An 18,129-nucleotide genomic window follows, 5' to 3' on the forward strand; every position below is an offset into this window, starting at 1 on the left:
ATCGATATCTAAAAGTTCTTTCTTTTCCCCTAAAATATTTTTAAAAGGCCCAAATTCTTTTTGTTTTTGTAATGAACGTGAAAACCATTGCACCAGAAAGCCGTACACACAACTTCACAAGACAGAACCCCTCCCCTCAGAGATACTATATACTTCATTTTTCAAAACCAAAATACGGTGCAAGTCCCTCCATCCCAACTTTTTCATTTGAGCATTTTGATATGAATGATGCAAAGATTTATTTTTATTTAGTTATTTATTTTGGGTGGTTTTTTTTTTTTTTTTTTTTTTTTTTTTTTTTTTTTTTTTTTTTGCTCATGGCTTTAGGAGTGCTACCTGATTTTAGCCTTCTCTGGAGAGGGGGCCACAGCCACATCTCCACCTTATCAATGAAACTTTCAAAGACATAGAGGACTCACTGTCAGGATGCATGTACATGCCTATTGTATATCCATGATGTTCCACAAATACACCTTGTTTTTTGAGCTACACAGTATCACACATTCTAGCTCCTTCTCTATGTTTGATGTTCTCTTATTCGGAAGTCTCATATTTGTACCTTTCCAAGAGCCAATGTTATGATCAAAAGATGCTACTTGTTGGGAGTCTGAGGTGGCAGGATCTTGATTTTTGAAGCCAAGCTAAGCTATATAGCAAATTCCTGGCCAGGTTGGGCTACACAGCAAGACCTTGTCAATAAATAAATAAATAAATAAATAAATAAATAAATAAATAAGAAGCAACAAAAGACAGAGAAAAATGATCACCTTTTGCCGTCATAATTCTTACCTATGTTTTTAATCTATAAGCTCCATAAAGTTTATTTTCAAGTAAGATGTGAATTCCATCCATCAAATGAGTTTGAAATACACGATACAAAACTATGGCTTAAAGAGTTAGTAAAAGGAAGCCTCACGTGAAAAGGCACGTCAACTTGGCGTTCTGAAAAGCAACTCATCCACATGAAGTAGTCAAAAAGGACTTCATTTAATTAGTGATATGTAGAGGTTTGCATAGAAAAAGGTTACACAGTAATGCAGGGAAGACTAGGTACAGTAATTTTAAAACAAATATTTATGAGTACAACTTTGCATAATGTTTAACATTCTCGTTTATTGCTTTCTCCACACAGCAGAGAAATGAAGTGCATAAGAATACATGCTGTGTCTTTATCTTTCAAATATAAAATCTCACGTGCTCAATTTCAATGTATTAAGAGATTATTTTGTCATTTAAACAAGATAAAAAAAATCAAAACCAAAACACCATTATGTAGTTCTAGTCTAGGCATGGACAAAAATAATTTATGTACACTTCATTGCATACATTCATTGTGATTTGGGATCAAATGCAATTCTTAACTCGACCAAGGGCATTTAAGTCATGGAGCTTTTCTCGTCTAAATCCTCTCTCATCTCATTACCACAAGAAATGTAACATCCCCTCCCAAAAGGGACAAGAACAGACATTACATGTTGTCAGGAGAAAACTGAAGAAGTTAACTCTATAAATGCAGCCCAAATGAAACTGAATAAATTAATCCAAACTTGCAAACTGAAGCATTTGAGTTGGCATGAATGAGCCTCTGGTGGGCACACAGCAGGTAGCTGCCTCGAGGTGCGTTGTACAGCTGTAAGTTCACACAAAGAAGCGCTGTGTTCTAAGCCATGTCTCACTAGAGTGTATGTGAGCTTGAAGGCAGAGCAGAAATACTTGTTAATATGGGCTCTGGTGGAATTGTTCTTTATATCAATGCATTGCTAAATATCCCTGCTTGGCAAGTCTATTTACAGAAGACAAAACTATGTCTTTCAACTTAATTTTCATTAGTCTTTATGGCCAATAAAACCTGTTGGTTTCAAAAGGGTACTATTGTGTGCTGTATGGCTCTCACCCACGCTGTCTGTTCCTTCCCTTTCTCAACTTTACAGCTATGCCCTTCTGGTCTTGTGCTACATTACATTCCTTAGCTCAGGCACTTAGAAAACATGGTTTGTTTTTTTTTTTTTAAATCTCCCTTCTCATTTCAGGATAATTCAGCTATGGCATTTTTTCTTTTCCAAGTCAGATGAATTGATACACCGCTGGATGGTGATATCCATATATTTTTCAGGAAAGTTTATATGGAAATAGATGTGACGTTTTTAAGTTGCGGATGTCAGTTGCCAAGCTGCCTTAAACAAAGGGGAAAAAAAAGATAACACTACATTTCCGTTTGTGAAGTTTGCTTCTCAAATCGCTTTATTGTTACTGTGTGGATCTGTAGGTATCTGTATGGCTACCTTCAGGGTGCAGAGGTTTGAAGCTGATTCTGAAATGAAGGACATTCAGTTACGATTGCAAGAAATAAGAATAACTTAAAAGGCTCCGACTTCTGTCCCCCAGGGTCGGTAAGGTTTACTGTTTGTTCCACTGCTTGTCTGCTGAGGACTGGAGGCGGCCGACACTGACAAGGGTGGGCTGATGGTGGTGGCAGCAGCCACTGCGGCTGCGGCCGCTGCATTGGAGGGGAGCATGGGAAACGCCCCTGCGAAAGACAGAGGGAAGCTGTGTGCAGCGGCGGTGGCCGCTGCGGCTGCGGCATGCACGGTGGCCGAAAGAGACAGGAGAGAGGTGGAGAGAGGCGGTACACACGGTGCCACGGTGCCTGTGGATGGCATCCGAAGAGCAGAATCGGCATGGGCGAACGTCGCTGTGAGCAGGGCAGAGCCGTGGGCGGGAGGCACTTCTGAAGACGTGGAGAGGCGACACGGGGTTGACTCCGACGTGTGGAGTCCGTTGGGTTGGAGCAGGGCTGTGGGGAGGTGGTGGAAGGCGGCTGCCCAGTGGTGTGGGTGCAGGGGGTGATGGTGGTGGGCCATGGAGGACGTCATCACGGCCGCCTCCCGCTGGGAGGCGCAGGTGCTGAGATGGGAGACGAGGCGCACGCGCAGTGGGTCTGATGAGTCAAGGCCTTCCACCGAGCTCAAGTACCTGGCCACTTCGGTCAAGCACTCTCGGAATCCAATGCTCATGAAGTCCATGGCGAGAGCATGGGCATCAAAGTAGCCTGAAGAAGGGTTGAGGAGAGTCAGAGGTGAGGGGGCAAAAGAAGGAAAACTGATCGGGCTTTGAAGAACAACCACCCACTTAGGTTCCACTCTGGTCTTAGGAAGAGATAAGATGGCTCTTTCTGAAAACATAATGGCTGCTATGTTCATTATTTTTTGCATGAGTAACGAAAGGATACTTTGTGGCTGTATATGGCTGGGTCTTGTTGCATCTTAAGAAATATGAATCATGCAATTCCCATTCTATTGTTGGAAGAGGAGGGAAATGATGAGCAGCTGTCTCCTAAACGTGGGTCTTAGGCCAACAATAACACGTGCCCATAACCACTTCCTCTGTACCAGTGCAGCTCAACAGCCTTCAGGTCAATTAGGTAATTTACAATCACTTGGGAGGAGCGCTTCACCATTGCCTCTGTGTTACAGATGATCAAACTGGTGCTCAGACATTAGTTAACTTACCCCCAGGGACAGAGCTAATGAACCGGAGAACCAGAAGCCACCATTGGGCAACTGCTCTAGAGCCCATGTCCTTTGCCACTACACTAGGGACAACCGAAATTCTAGGCATGTGAGGGAACACTGGCAGCCCCTCTTGTTCAAGGCTTCCACGTTCTTCTGTGCAATGGCCTCTCCAGCGATCCCGAAGTCAGGTGACTCACATGGCGTCTGGCTGGAAAGGACTGTTCACTAACTAATCTGGGACGAATTTGAGGACTGCTCAAGTAGCCTCAGATAAGAACTAAGATAGCCGAGCGGTGGTGGCGCACGCCTTTAATCCCAGCACTCGGGAGGCAGAGCCAGGCGGATCTCTGTGAGTTCGAGGCCAGCCTGGGCTACCAAGTGAGTTCCAGGAAAGGCACAAAGCTACACAGAGAAACCCTGTCTCGAAAAACCAAAAAAAAAAAAAAAAAAAAAAAATCAAAAAAAAAAAAAAAAAAGAACTAAGATAATACTTGTTGTGAAGCCAAAGGACTTTAGAAGTGCAACTCATGTCAAATATTTGGGGCTCTGGTAGCAGCAATTCTTCACCTCATGGATACCAATTCAAGGGAAGCTTGGGTAATCACATAGCTTTCCTTGTACTGCATCTAACTTCACTGCTCTCCTGAAATCCCAAGGTGGCAGGTGTAGGGGCAGTCACGGTACTTAGGGCCTGTGGAGCACATGATGCTGGTTTAACCCTCGAAGCCCATCAGGTTACGGCCAACTCAGGTCAAAGGTTGTAGTCAAGTTGGGCAGGACAACCGACTTCTAAGATTTAACCATTAGCTTCTATGTTATGAGAATATTTGCATCCTATACTATTCTTTGTTTATTCAAGAGAGTTTCTTGGGACATTGGGACCTGAGGCAAATGTACCATATAGACAGCATGTATAGTAATCTCCTCTACTGACATGAGCAGAAGATGGTTTGGGTCAAGGCTGGTGTTCTATCAGTTTTCAGATTAGTAAAAATGACTTGCCTCTATTCCCTGCTCTGTCCTGCCCCAGATCTAGGACCTGCAGACTGTAGAGGAAGCCTATGATGCATTGAGGAGGCCCTCAGCATTCAGCTGCAGCACTTAACTGCTTGAGACTTTCTCTCTTTATTCCCTTGTCAGATAGACTTGGCTGAGATGAATATCAAAGGCATCCTTAAAGAGGGAAGAAGCTATGAAGGGGCAGCATGAAGTCTGAGCAAGGTGGGAGGAAGCGGGATCATGAAATATGAGTGAATATTCAGCTTTTATGGTTTCGTCTATTTTTAGTGTGAGGGTCCTACTTGGACCTGACAATTCTCCCGTAATGTACTGTTCAGTAATGAGGACACTCTACCACGGCATGGGGCTAGGCCTGGATATCCACTCCTGGAGTTCTCCCCAGGAACAGACAGTTTTGTTGTTCTTTCCAGAATAGGACCTGTACTTCAAATGTTGTGGTTGGTGTAAAGTCAAGGCAGGCCAAAATGGCCTGGGAAACAACAACAAAATAATCCTAGAGTCACTTCCTCTAAATAGCTAAGTAATTTGAGTCCCAGCCTTGATTTAATGAAAGTGAGAGAAAGAGAGAGCTGGGGGCCCCAGCCTTGTTTATATTTGGCTGTTGGTGTGTTTGTTTTGTTTTTCTGTTCAGACTCCAGCATGCACTTCTTAAATCCCAAACACATCTCTGACCAGGCTGCTGTGCAGGGAGCTTTACTCCCACAGTATTATGAAAGCAAACACAAGTCCAGGGTCAAGTGCTGCTTTTGTTCTGGAAGTCCTTTCCCACGAGTTCAATCCCGCCATTAGCATTGATTTCCACAGCTTTAATCTGAGGCTGCCTCTCTCAAGCTTGTTAGAGGGTTGCTCAACTGTAACTTCCTTAGAATAGGAGAGGGAAGAAATGAAGAGAGAAAGGTAGAAAGGGGGTGAACAATGGCGCCAACTCTTACCTTTACCCCCCGTTGCCTGAAGCATCTTCAAATGATCCACTGTCATTTGCAATATTTCAGCCTTTTCCAACTTAGCAGATCCCTTCAGAATCAAATAATAAAGTCTCATGAATCCTGCAGAAACTAACTTGGTACTTTATATACTGAATTTAGTACTGCAGCTCTAATTTTGTTTCTCATTATAAAATTCTGTTTTAATTTCCTCATGGGGGGGAAAACTGAATTCCTTTTACTTTAAATTTTAATTGTGTGTGTGTGCACATGTGCATGTGTGTTTGTGTGGGTACATATGTGTGTGTGTGTGTGTGTGTGTGTGTGTGTGTGTGTGCCGCACACGCATGCATGTAGGTAACTATGCAGGTCAGGGCACCAGAACCTGCTGAAGCTGTTGTGAGCCACCCAGCGTGGGTGCTGGGACCAAGTTTGGTCCCATCTCTTAACTTGGGAGCCATCTCAACAGCCTCCAAAGGCTTTCTAAACTTTATATAAAAGCACCAGTGACTATGACACAGTCAATGACATCAGCTTGTAACTCGAAAGACCAGAACAAGGTGCCGAAGAAATGATTCATTAAATAGTAAGAACACTTATCTTCCTAAGATCATCCACAAACACTACGCCAAATGCAAAACTCTCAGACTTTCTGCTTGATTTCTACCCTTGATTAATGATCTATTTCATTAAGGTACATTCATTTGTCATTACTATTAAAGTCCAGAGCAATTAAATCGTTAAATGTTAATTCTGGAGGATAACAAAACATCAAAAGTACAACATTTAAAAGTAGAGAATTCCAACAAGTCTTTAAGATAACTTCTAGATACCAGAAGAAAAGGAAACAAAATAGAAAAGGACTTTCAAGGTTACCAGCAGGTGTCACTGTGAATTCTAAGATCATGAATCCAAAAGACTTAACTTGCAGTTGACTTAAAGAGCATCATCCATGCCTAAGGATTTCCCAATCATTCAAAACTGCCCTTAATAAAATAGTCTTCAAATACATTTTCATTGTTCCCTTCTTAAAATAAAGCAACCTTTCAAAAACCAACTGAAACAAATAGAGCGTCTTGGGGGTGATGGTGGCTCCTAACTAACTTCCCAGAGGAGCTGAGTAATTAAACCAACATGTGGGTTTGTTGCTATTGTTGTTCTTTTGGTGTGGTGCTGTGTGTGTGGGGGGGTGTGGTGTGGTGTGTGTGTGTATGTGTGGTGTGTGTGGGGTGTGGTGTGTGTGTATGTGTGGTGTGGTGTGTGTGTGTATGTGGTGTGTGTGGGGTGTGGTGTGTGTGTATGTGTGGTGTGTGTGTGTGTGTGTGTGTGTGTGTGTGTGTGTGTGTGTGTAAAGAATCCTGATGTTTATTCCAGGGTCCTAGATGCCTATACTTGGTGGTTTTTTAATTTATCTTTTTAATTTTAATTTTTTTTTTTTTTTTTTTTTTGGTTTTTTGAGACAGGGTTTCTCTGTGTAGCTTTGCGCCTTTTCTGGAACTCACTTGGTAGCCCAGGCTGGCCTCGAACTCACAGAGATCCGCCTGGCTCTGCCTCCCGAGTGCTAATTTTAATTTTTTAAAAAAAGATCAGCACCCAGTTAACAGCAGGAGTTTCAGTTTTTTAGCGGTTCTAAAGAATATTCTTTTCCTCTAATTGTGACAGGGGCCAGCTCACTAGGGTTGGCAGCCAGACTCTGTAAATGGGACCGCTGTGTTTACGGTAACTAACTGCCAACAACTGAGGCTTGCTCTTAAGGTTTAAGTCAATATTTATGAAAAAGAAACCGAACAAACCAAGACTGAGAAGAAAAAAAAAACAAAACCCAAGTGACTGTTTCTCAGTGTCACAATGTAGATATCTCAGTACTCAAAAAAGTAAAAAATCCATAGGTTATTGCCATTTTCATTCCTACTAATCAGAAGTATAAGTATACTTAATTATATGTACAGTATAAGTAAGTTACCAAAGACAGCCTCGGCATAGGAATTGCACGGTGTATATTTTGCCTTACACACACAGAATCACAACACGTCCTGTAATTCTCATTGTTCACCACGTCCATGAAGATGTATGATAGTTGTGGCAAAAGTGCCAAACTGCCACCCTGGATGGCCTCCAAAGGCTCCGTGGGGTTTGCTTTACAATGTTTGAAGAATCACGAAGTAAACACACCAACAAAAAAGGCATAAACAACCAACTGATGTTTTGCACCCAATTTGGAACTCAATTGAAAACATTTTCAGCACAGAAACTGCTACATACTTGGAAAGATGCTCTTAGAAGCCCATGCATTGGCTACAGATGGGGGGGGGGGGGGGAACGAGACTTCCAAAGCCGCGAAGGAAAGTGTAAGCATTTGGTTTTCTGCTTTCCCAAGTGTGCAATAGCTTTTGTTCTAATGTAAAAGAATATCTGAATTTTGAAAAGCAGCATTTATAACCACTTTGATTTTTATCAAACTTCCAAACTATGTCCCAAATCAAACAATGTTCTATTAGCCCAAGAGTTAAAAACGAAAGTGGCTTGCTAAATAAATTGTATTAGTATAATTTAGAAAACCAAAATAGAATCTTACTTCCTTGACTTTGATTTCTTTTTTTTTTTAAAGAGTACTTTCAAAGTTTGAGGGGAAAATGGTATTTCATATATGATACATATTTTTTTTTTCAAGAATACTACATACAGCACAATTTTAAACAAAATCCCTGCTGGATTCAAAGAAAGAACAGGGAAAGCTTGAGTCCTGTTACCCTTAAGGGGAAAATAAGCTAAAGAATGGAAATGTTTTCAACTTCATGATGGATTATGTTTTTAATAGTTTTGCCACAACAAAGCATTTTATTGAAATGGCTGTTCTATGCCGGATCAGGGCGCACACACCATTATTTTAATGAGCTTCCACAAGAATCCACATTCCCAGATGAGGAATCGGATTCTTTGAGCCTTTTGGGGGGTGGGGTGGGGGTGGGGTGGGGGTGGAAAAGGAGTAACTTACTTGTTTTTCAAAAGCCGTTGGTACTAGTCGTCTCAATTCAGATAGACTGTTATTTATTCGGTCCCGACGCCTTTTTTCTATTATCTAATCCCAAAGAAAGTGGAACAAAAGTTTAAGGATACATATATAGTAACGTTGTTCAGGATAGGAAAGCAGCAGCAGTAGTATACATGTTAGATGGCCTGGCATCAAAGGCGGGGGTCACTTACCCCTCTCCTTTTCTTTCTCGCCATAATCTGAGAAGTGGTGGTTGGTGAATTTGACCTCATCACTGAGCTTGTACTTTGCCTGTGAAGAAGGAAGGCCATGCATGTCACGTGCTGTTATCAGCCTAACAATTGTCCCCCACCCCCACCCCCACCAGGGGCTTCATGGTACCCATTGATATTCAGATTGATTGCATAGCTCAAGTCTATGTTATTATTATTATTTCCTTAGTTTTTGGCTTCCCTTTTAGTTCCCAGGTAGTAATTATGCCTTTCAGGGAAAAAGAAAAAAGATTAGTGAGGCCTTAATATGGCTTAGCAAGTAAAGGCAATGGCCACAAAGTTTGACCATCTGACCTGAGTTCCATCCCTTGGACCCACATGATGAAAGGGGAGAACCACTTGGACCTCCACAAACAAGAGGTGACAGTGACATGCACCTTTCCACACACATACATGAAATAATAAATACATGTGATTTAAAAATTGCTACTGGGTAATTTAGCTGCCAATTCAAATGGCAAAAATGAACCTGAAATTTTGTGTTCTCCAATAAAATAATGATGGCCAGTTAGGGTGGGAGGTCAGAGATTAATACGTTCTATTTCTCCTCATATGCTTCTTAAAGGTCAACAAGCCATCTGATAGCATGCCTCCTATTCTCTCCTGCCAGACACACTGAACATCACACGTGTCCCACAATAAAACAGTCACCACATGGCAAACTTGTTTCTAGATGCAACTTTTAAAACAAACCAAATACTTGTACCACTCCAAAATTTCAACAACTCATATTCAGTAACACAAAAAGGGCAGGTTTTAAGTTTTGCATAATTAACCTTTTAAAAGAATACCCTAGCCATATCACGGAAGAGAAGGAAATTTTGGGTTTAGTACTTTGCATGCTTTGCTTAGAAAATGAAACTGTGTTACCAGCCTTCAAACTAAGCCTACATCACCAGAAGCTACAGTCCACCTCGAGTTAATAAGAGGTACTTTTATACTGAAAAGTTTAATCAAACACTTATTTGGTCACAGAGTTGATCACCTGACGTCTAAGTGTCCTACGGGTATACATTAGTATATGTCGCTTTGACTACATATGTCGCTTTGAGATTCACAGATACTATAGTTCTTGGCGTTGTTAAATTCTCCAGGCCCTGCTCTCTTTCGTTTTAGAAGTTCTCTTACTACCTCGTCTTCTCACTTCTGGATCTCAATTCGAAACCAACCGTCCCTTCCTTCTCACCCGCTCTCTACAGGTTTCAACTTTTCACTTGACTGCCTCCGTTTTCATTTTCTAAGACGAGACACTTCAACAATGACATAGTTGATAAACAGCGTCTCATGCATCTTTTTTTTTTTTTTTTCCCCCGCTCTTGCTGTTTTCAGGCTTTGGTTTGTAAGTCTTAAAATAAGTCTGTGAAATAGAACCAGTTTTCTACATGCAGGAAGGATTTTGCTCTTTGAGTGACAGCTGCAGATAAATAATTAAGGTGCTTCTGGGCATGCCAATTAGAAGCAATTATCATTTGACCCGCCTTGGCTTTAAAATGCCTGGGTAATCTCGCTGTCACAGGAAACTGGAGGTTTGTCTCCTGTGATCACAACGCCGATCTTCTGAAGACTAAAGGACACGCCATTAAAGCAACGCTGCCTCGTCTGCTCCTTACATCTGTCATGCATAGGTGGGTCTGCCAGATCACCCTCTGCAACCTGCGCAGCTCAGCATGTTTAGCTTTAACAACGCAGATGCTTTAATTCCTCAAAAACTCAAGTCGCGATCCCAGCTTTCTTTCAAAACCAGAAATCCAATTGTTTTTCTTTTCTCCTGACCTATTTTGGAACTGTCCCTAAATACAGTTCCAGTGGCGGGGGCGTCGCCCGGACGTGCCTGTGCGCGTACTAGCGCTGACAGCCCGGGACCCTCCCTCGCCATCTCCTCTGCACGCTCCCTTCCAGTTCCCTTTCCAGTCGGCGGCGTCCCACGCCTACCTCTCTCCCCACCCCGACTCTAGCTCCGCGGGCACCCACTTCTCGGGGACAACTTTCTCCCCTCCACCAGGAGCCCCGGGATTTCCTAGGAGCCCCAAGCTCCCCCGACACTCTCCCGCTTCCCCCGCGCTCACCCGGAGTAATTGTTCTCGCTCCCCACGTCGATGGTCTCATCCATGTCGCTTTCGGAGGTCGTCTCCTCGCAAGGGCGCTTCATCGCGGCGCAGAAGGAGCAGCCACCTACGCCGAGCCGGACGCAGCGCGCTCCCCGCGGGCCTCCTCCCTCCCTCCCTCCCTCCCTGCCCGGTTCCTGCAAGCGCGGCTCCCCCGGCGGCGCAGTCTGCTCCTCGAGGCTCTTTCCCACGCCGCAGCCCAGCCTGGGCGCAAGAACCGGCGCCGGCCACGCCTCCCGGGCGGGCGGGGCCCCTTGGCTTCTTCGCGGGCCCGCCCGGGCCGCCCTCCAGGCCCCGCCTCCCTAGGACGGCGTGACTTTCTATTGGCTAAGATGGAAGGGGCGGGCCCGTTCTGGCCAATGCCTGCATCGAGGCGCCGGCAGAGGCGTGGGAACGCGGCCGCGCACCTGGGACCCCGGAGCTGTGCGCGGTGACTCGGGGTGGCGGGCGCGGGCGCGCTCGGGGCGGGCAGGGGGGCTCCGGGATTTGGGCCCTTCTCTGCCCGCCACGGTCTCTCCCGCCTAGTTTCTGCCCTGGGTTTAAAGAATAACCGCTAGCGCGTGGCTGAGACGTGTGTGACGTTGGGGGTGGGTGAGAGGAGGGGGGCGGCGAGGCTCCTCGACCCACCCCACTCAGCTGTCCCTCCTCTGGACCCAAGCTGCTGACTGGCTGACCGGAGCGGTCACGTTGACCCTCAGGGGATTTTTGAAAGCTTTAAATCAAAGTTGCTTTTCACCCGGCCAACTCCGCAGCCTCTGGGTTGTGGGCAGATAAGGAGCCGCGCTTACCCGTCCAGGTGCCTGAGCTCAGGAGGTTGGTCCGGTGCAACATCGGATTTGCCATTCCTCGGCCACTTCCTTTGTGTCTCCGGCCACAGGGACCGGGGGAGTATATGGTGGGCTCTGTTGGGAAGGGTGAGCAAAGAAGCGGTGATTTCAGGACACAATCTTAGTAGGTTTTCGAGTTCAGATTTCTCGGACTTGGACTATCCAAATTAAATGCTCCAGTCCTCTCTCCAGCCTCTCAGGTGTGTGCAGCTTCAGAGTTCTTTAGCATCCGGGGCGCGAAGATTCGTTGGACATTGATTTTGTTTTGTAAAGTGCCCATGCTTAGTAGTTCTTAGTGCATGGACAGAATGGGTTGTCTAAACTCTAGGTGTGCTTCTAGACTTGTTTCCAAGCTGCTGCCTCCCTATGCAAACGGCGGGACTTTTGAACCAGTTCCACCGACGTGTCGCCCCTGGCTCAGGAAGTGAGCAAGACCGTCTTGGGGAATCGGGGCGCGCTCAGCGGTCTGACGCTGCAGCGCGGGGTGGGCTGGTGGGGGTCCAGCGGGGAGACTCCACACGGTGCTCCGGGCCAGCTTTGCGCTTGGTGGAAAAAAGCCTTTGAGAAAGAGGCATCCATCAATCACCAAGACCCTCCACCTTGCACAGATGCTTATCTTTCTGGAAATCTAAGGCACCCCTTTGACATTCCATTCCCTGGCCACACTAGACCGGTGGGGCGGGAGAGGACAAGAGAAAAAGAGACAGCAAAAGACTGGCGCAGACTGGGTGGATGGAGAGCTGGAAGGAGCCAGGGCAACGCCAAGGACCCGCAGCCAGCGTTGTCATTAAAACAAAAAAATCCCTTTCCTACAGGCCCCGGTCTCTTTTGTGCGGTCCCCACCGCGGTGCCTTCAGTAACCGTGTGAACAGAAATCTGAAACTTTCCGTCCTGACTTTTGAAACATAACTCCAGGCAAATCACAAGGTCATCGGGGACCGGGCGGGGCCTGGCAAGGCAGGGTAGGGTCAGCGCGGCTGGACCGCAGAACCGTGGGTGGCTGACTCCCCAGCTCGGCACTCAGTCCCTGGGAGGGCGCCCTGGTGTTCCGTGGCCGCAGGGCCTTAGCCCGGCCTCAGAGCTGATGGCCGGAGACTGCTGCTGGCACGAAGCAAAGCAGGCCAGCACCCTGTGCCACTCTGCCTTCTGCATGGGTTATCCAGCGGAAGGTGAGCCCTACACCCAGCGGGTTCCAGGCCTCGCTGCTTTTCCAGCGGGAGTCGGTGTTCCCAGCGCTCAATAGGCTTCACTCCCCCACCCACGCCCTGAAATTAAGGTTTGCCACGCGAGCACACGAGCAAATTAGTGGGGGCTTCCAAACGCCTGAAGCAAAACCTGAAATCACGCGTTGGGTGGGGGACAACCTTAAGAGGTTTTTTTTTTCCCTCTCACTATACTAGTGTGTTTAATTATAATGATTGCGAAAAATTGCAGCGGGAAACGGTTTGCTTGTAATAAAGTAGCAACTGGTTAAAGTTTTTCCATTTTGTCTTTGAAGACTTAACCGCTGTGCCGTGTCATAAAAGAGTATGTTAGGGACGTTGGGAAGCACGCACGGATTTAATGTTGGTTAGAATAGTTTTTTTTTTTTAAAGCAACGAGGGTCATATATTGAAAAAGTTTAGAATAGTGCCTGGGATACCGAAAACGTGTTTAGTGTAAAGAAGAATAAATGAGACAAAAGACAGCACGTTAAAATGTCCGAGGAACATGCTCGTTAATCTTTAAAATACTTGCTCCCAATTACAGTGATTTTCCATTATATCTGTTATTCTCAAGGATCCCCTTTGCCTGTCGCCTGCCTAGACGCCTTTTCTGTGTTGGGTCCTGCGCCTGGGTCGGAGGTAGAATCAGGGGAAACTTGCAAGCGCTTCAGCCTACTTAAAACAAAACAAAACTTGGGTGGAGTGGGGAGGAAGAAAGAGAACTTTGCGACTTTAAGCCCCGTCTCCCTCCTCGACATCGTTTTTTTCAGAGAGAGTGGCTGGAAAACTTGCTGAGAACCAGAGTAAAAAGAAAAGACGTCCGTGCGTGCGCAGAGCAATCTGCCTTTCTTTCCTTTGGAAAGGTTTGGACAATGGGATAATTAGGCCGATAGATACCGGGAGGGGGGACTGTCCTAGAAACGAAATGCCATTAGGAAAGAAAGACCTGGCTGACAAATGTAAAGGGAAAGGGAGCTGTAGACTCCGGCGGCCTTCCCTAAATTGGTCATCTGGTCCCTGGTGTGTGAGTGATTTAGCTGAGTAGAGAGAGGGACAGATGAGGAAGGCGCAGAGATCCCGGGAGGGGGGCACCAGACTCAGTGGTTTCCCTATCCTCCCCCCCCACTACCTACTGGTTTATTATAATGTGAGTTTTCCTACTTAAATTAAGTTTGGAGATCTTGAGCAAGTCTTACCTTGTTCCTCAAATTCGAAATTTTAGCACACAAACTAATAAAGTGATTTCTTTGCTGCTACTCTAAAAATTCCCTTGAAGAATTTTGGGAATGAATCATATGAGATATATATATATATATATATATATATATATATATATATATATATATATCTCATATATATAATTTATTTATTTTTTGGGTTGCCTTTTGCTCTCATTAGAGTCCTGTGGTGTTTTTTTTTCAACATGAGTGGTGACACTTCTTTATTTGCATTGAGATATGGCTTACAATTTCTTTAAAAAAAAAACCCACAAGAAAACCAACTACTGGGGCATTTGCTTGTTTCAGAGTCTGCAAAGCATGATACCATTAAAAAATATTTAACTTTATCTGTGGAGTAAGGGCAATTCTGTTATTTAGAGACCTTATGTTAGTTTGAGAAGTTTAAATGCACACAGTTCAAACTCAGAAGTTCAGGGCTTTGCCCCCTTGGAAATGTAAGCACGGAGAAGGCTCTTCCGCCCCCCCCCCCCCCCAGAGAAGGGTAAACAGTGCTGTTTTATTTGCAATTACCAAGCAGGTGATAAGCACGTGCTGATCTGTAGGCAGCCTTGTTGAGCTGTCTTGCCTGACTACAAGGGTATTGTGAGCAGGCACCACCTTCAAATGTGTGAGAATGCTGTGCCCTGGGAGCAGAGGGCAAGGGCAGGATCCTTGTAAATTTCAATACCTTTTCAACATCAGGCAGGCAGCAAGCGGGCCAGTCTAGGGTCACGGTGTGACACAAATATGCGAGCCAGTAAAACAACACAAAGCCAAAAGCAAGGGACCGTCTAGGCCCACCAACCTTGAAATCATCTCTGCAACAATGCTTCCTTTTAGCAAGCATTCTTGCCAGGTTAGCCACAGCACAGAGTGGATGGTATTCAGGGCTAGCTCTTCTAGGTGTTATTGCTGGTAACATCAGAGACAGCAAGGGAGGAAATCCAAGATCTCAAACTCCCTTTCCTGGATGTTGTGTTGTTTAGGCTGATCTATGCCATCAAGGGGCAATCTATTGAAAAGCGTTTCCTTCATGAGGGCTTAGTGTTATTAGTACTCAGCATGGGCCCAGGGATAAAGATTGGTTTTATTGTAGGACTCTTGAGAAGAGGGTTGCAGTACAGCAAGGAACCAGTTTTTCATATTGAAGAAAGCAATAGCCAGAAGACGTCAGCACTCAGTGTATTAGCTAAATTCTTCCAGGGGGCCAAATTGATGTTGACAAGTTTTTCTGTAAAGGAATGTCTTTAAATGTCTATGTTCTTGATGCTGGTTTGAAAAGCAGGTCTTCCCCCTCCCCTCTTTTATAGACACAGGAAAATATGTTCACTTCTGTCATGAAAATGATTCTTCAGTATATCCCCATCCTCTCAAATGATGCCAGGCATATAGCAGGCGCATAATAGGTGGTTTGGAATGAATTTCTCATTAAAAGTAATGAACTCCACTTTGTCCCATAAATCCAGAGTTTAGATACAGAGGGATAAAAATAAACAATGTGAACTGAAAGGCTATGAAAATATGAAGTGACTACTTAAATCTGAGCAGGAAAGAGCTAACTGTGAATGGGCTCTTATTCAGTCTCGAGCATCCTGGTGGCCAAGACAGAAGAGAGCCATAAAGAATTTTTTAATTTTATATCGGAAAAGTAAACACACTTAGCTTAAAAAAACCCACTTTATTCAGAAACTGTATTCTAACCAAATCGCCTTGCTGCCTAGGTTACAGACTTGAAACGTTGAATTATTTGAGACAATTATTTTCCTGGTTGAAAATTCTTCCCCAAGTATCTCTATTAGTTATAGCAGGAAAAATAACCCTGACAGGATGTATACACAAAAACAACAGCTCCAAATGGCCGAACAAACCATCCAGCAAGCTGTCAGGATTAATTAATTGACATGAACAGAGCCGGCGTCTCACGGTGCTCCAAAAGTGGAGATTCTCTGCCGCAAAAGGGGCTTGCTTTCACTTTGAGAAAGCAAGTCATGTAAGTCGAGGATTCCTGAGTCTTTTAGTGTGGCATTACAAGATGAAAGTAAAATAGCTTGAAATACTATTTTAAATACTATTTTATCCGCTGTGGGGATATTAAAAGGGTTTGCTCACAGAATACAAATGAATATCCACATTTTCTTAGTGTACTTATCAGAACATTTCCATTAGATATGTTCACATTTATACCCTCACCATTCTACTAACTTGGGAGGTGCCTCTGAAAAGAAAACCTATATAGATTGAAAATAATTCACTAATTTTAGATTTATATTGGGGCAGGGAGGAGAGAAAGGACCAGCTATTTTCAGGCCTCAGTGTTTTGTAAACCTATTGAAATATGGACTGTTCGAGACATATTAAAAAGAAGAAAGCTTTTTTCCCCCCACCTTAGACAGGGCTAAATTTGTTCTACCAGATAAGACTTTGGCTAGTTCTTGGTATCTGTTGGTTAAATACAATGCATGGCAGTTTGTGTCTTCTGGTATGAGGCATCTAAATCATTTAATAGCTTAATTCCTTAATATATTAGGAATCACAGATTAAACATTTTTAATAGATAGATCTGATGTTCAGCAATAGGCCATTATCATTCTAGAAAATAAATAAGGAAAATAACAGTTTATTGAGGGACTGTCGTGTTCACTGGGACAATGACATTTTGACAACAGAATGCCATGCTACTTCACAGACAGCTCTGAGCTCAGCTGCAGCATGGAAAACAGCAGTGCACTGTGCCTTGAATATGCAAGAAAGGTACGCTGTGTGTTTCCATGGCACTTTAATTGAGAACACTATTAAGTTATAAGTCAAAACTCCCAGCACTCAGGATTTTCTGGTCCAGGATGGCTGATAGACAAACAGGAAGATTTGAAAGCCTGGCGACAGAAGACATACTGTTACTAAAAATATGCAAATGATATATGTGGGTGTTTATGTATACGTCTGTCTACAAACACAAGTATCTACACACACATATGGCACAAAATTAAAAGTTTTAAAATTGTTGGCATTTGAAAGGCTATGGTAACACTAATACAAACCAGTAGCTCAAATCCGAGAGGGAGTGCTTTATAGTTGAACACCAAATGCACAATGGAATTTATAGGCTTTATGTATTTGGTAGGATATTCATTTTTAAAAACTTCATTTATTATTTTAGAATCTGTAATTTTTTATCTTTTGTCTCCTGTATTACCCACATTTTAAGGCAGTTTCTTCATGTGTTTTTTTTTTTTAATTTAAGATGCAGAACCTTAGGAAAACAGAGCTTATTGGTTTGTACCTCTCAATGTGATGGGAATAAAATTGTTATGGTAGAGGACTGGGAGAGGAAAGTGGATCTCCCTGGTGTTCAAATGGTGCTCTTGGAAAATCATGGGACTAATGATACGTTGCTAAATTGTTTGTGTGCATTGACCCTGGTTGGGACAATGAAGTTTTGAACAAAATTGAAAAGTTCTAACCATAATCCAGGTGGTGGTGGTGCACGCTTTTAATCCCAGCACTTGGGAGGCTGAGGTAGATGGATCTCTGAGTTCAAGGCTAGCCTGGTCTACAGAGCGAGTTCAAGGACAGCCAGGGCTACACAGAGAGACCCTGTCTCATAAACAAAAACCAAAAAAGTTCTAACCAGTCCTGGAGAGATGGCTCAGCAGTTAAGAACACTGGCTGCTCTTCCAGGGGACCCAGGTTCAGTTCCCAGCATCCACATGGCAGCTCACAACTATCTGTAACTCCAGTTCCAAGGGATCTGGCATCTTCACACAGACATATATGCAGGCAAAACACCAATGCACATAAAATACAAATAAATAAATTATATAAAAAAGAAAAGATGTATTTAAAAAAGTTCTAACTATGAATTTATTTTTGGAGGCATAAATTCAGAAAAGAATATTCGTATTTTAATTTTAACCATGAAATGCTTTTCTTCTATTTTTAGGGTGTGGGTTGAGAATAGCACAGTAAGCACTAGGTAGATGGAGCTGTATGTGTGTGAGTAGCTGGTGCTGGTAGCAGGGTACAATCTAAAAATGAAACTAAAGAGCTATGGGT

The 18,129-nt window shown here is 44.0% G+C and overlaps 1 protein-coding gene across 1 annotated transcript; it reads right to left on the reverse strand.

Moving 5' to 3' along the window:
* Positions 1 to 968: 968 nt before the first annotated feature.
* On the reverse strand, positions 969 to 10,946 carry Hey2 (hes related family bHLH transcription factor with YRPW motif 2). Its single transcript, XM_052751290.1, has 5 exons — positions 10,786 to 10,946; positions 8,660 to 8,738; positions 8,451 to 8,534; positions 5,465 to 5,546; positions 969 to 3,049 (listed from the first exon to the last, which is right to left on the reverse strand). Exons 1-5 carry the CDS (start codon positions 10,866 to 10,868, stop codon positions 2,358 to 2,360), a joined length of 1,020 nt encoding a protein of 339 aa, XP_052607250.1. The 5' UTR covers positions 10,869 to 10,946; the 3' UTR covers positions 969 to 2,357.
* Positions 10,947 to 18,129: the final 7,183 nt, after the last annotated feature.

Source organism: Peromyscus californicus, unplaced genomic scaffold (genome assembly GCF_007827085.1).
Source record: "Peromyscus californicus insignis strain IS unplaced genomic scaffold, ASM782708v3 Scaffold_22__1_contigs__length_63687245, whole genome shotgun sequence".
In the NCBI taxonomy this organism is placed as follows: domain Eukaryota; kingdom Metazoa; phylum Chordata; class Mammalia; order Rodentia; family Cricetidae; genus Peromyscus; species Peromyscus californicus.

What these genes read in the sequence shown, in the direction of transcription:
- Hey2 (XM_052751290.1), bottom strand. Translation starts at nt 10,868, where the DNA reads ATGAAGCGCCCTTGCGAGGAGACGACCTCCGAAAGCGACATGGATGAG. An exon ending in AGCGAGAACAATTACTCCGG is followed by an intron (nt 8,739 to 10,785) that starts GTGAGCGCGGGG and finishes CCTTCTTCACAG; the next exon opens with GCAAAGTACAAGCTCAGTGA. An exon ending in CGAGAAAGAAAAGGAGAGGG is followed by an intron (nt 8,535 to 8,659) that starts GTAAGTGACCCC and finishes CTTTGGGATTAG; the next exon opens with ATAATAGAAAAAAGGCGTCG.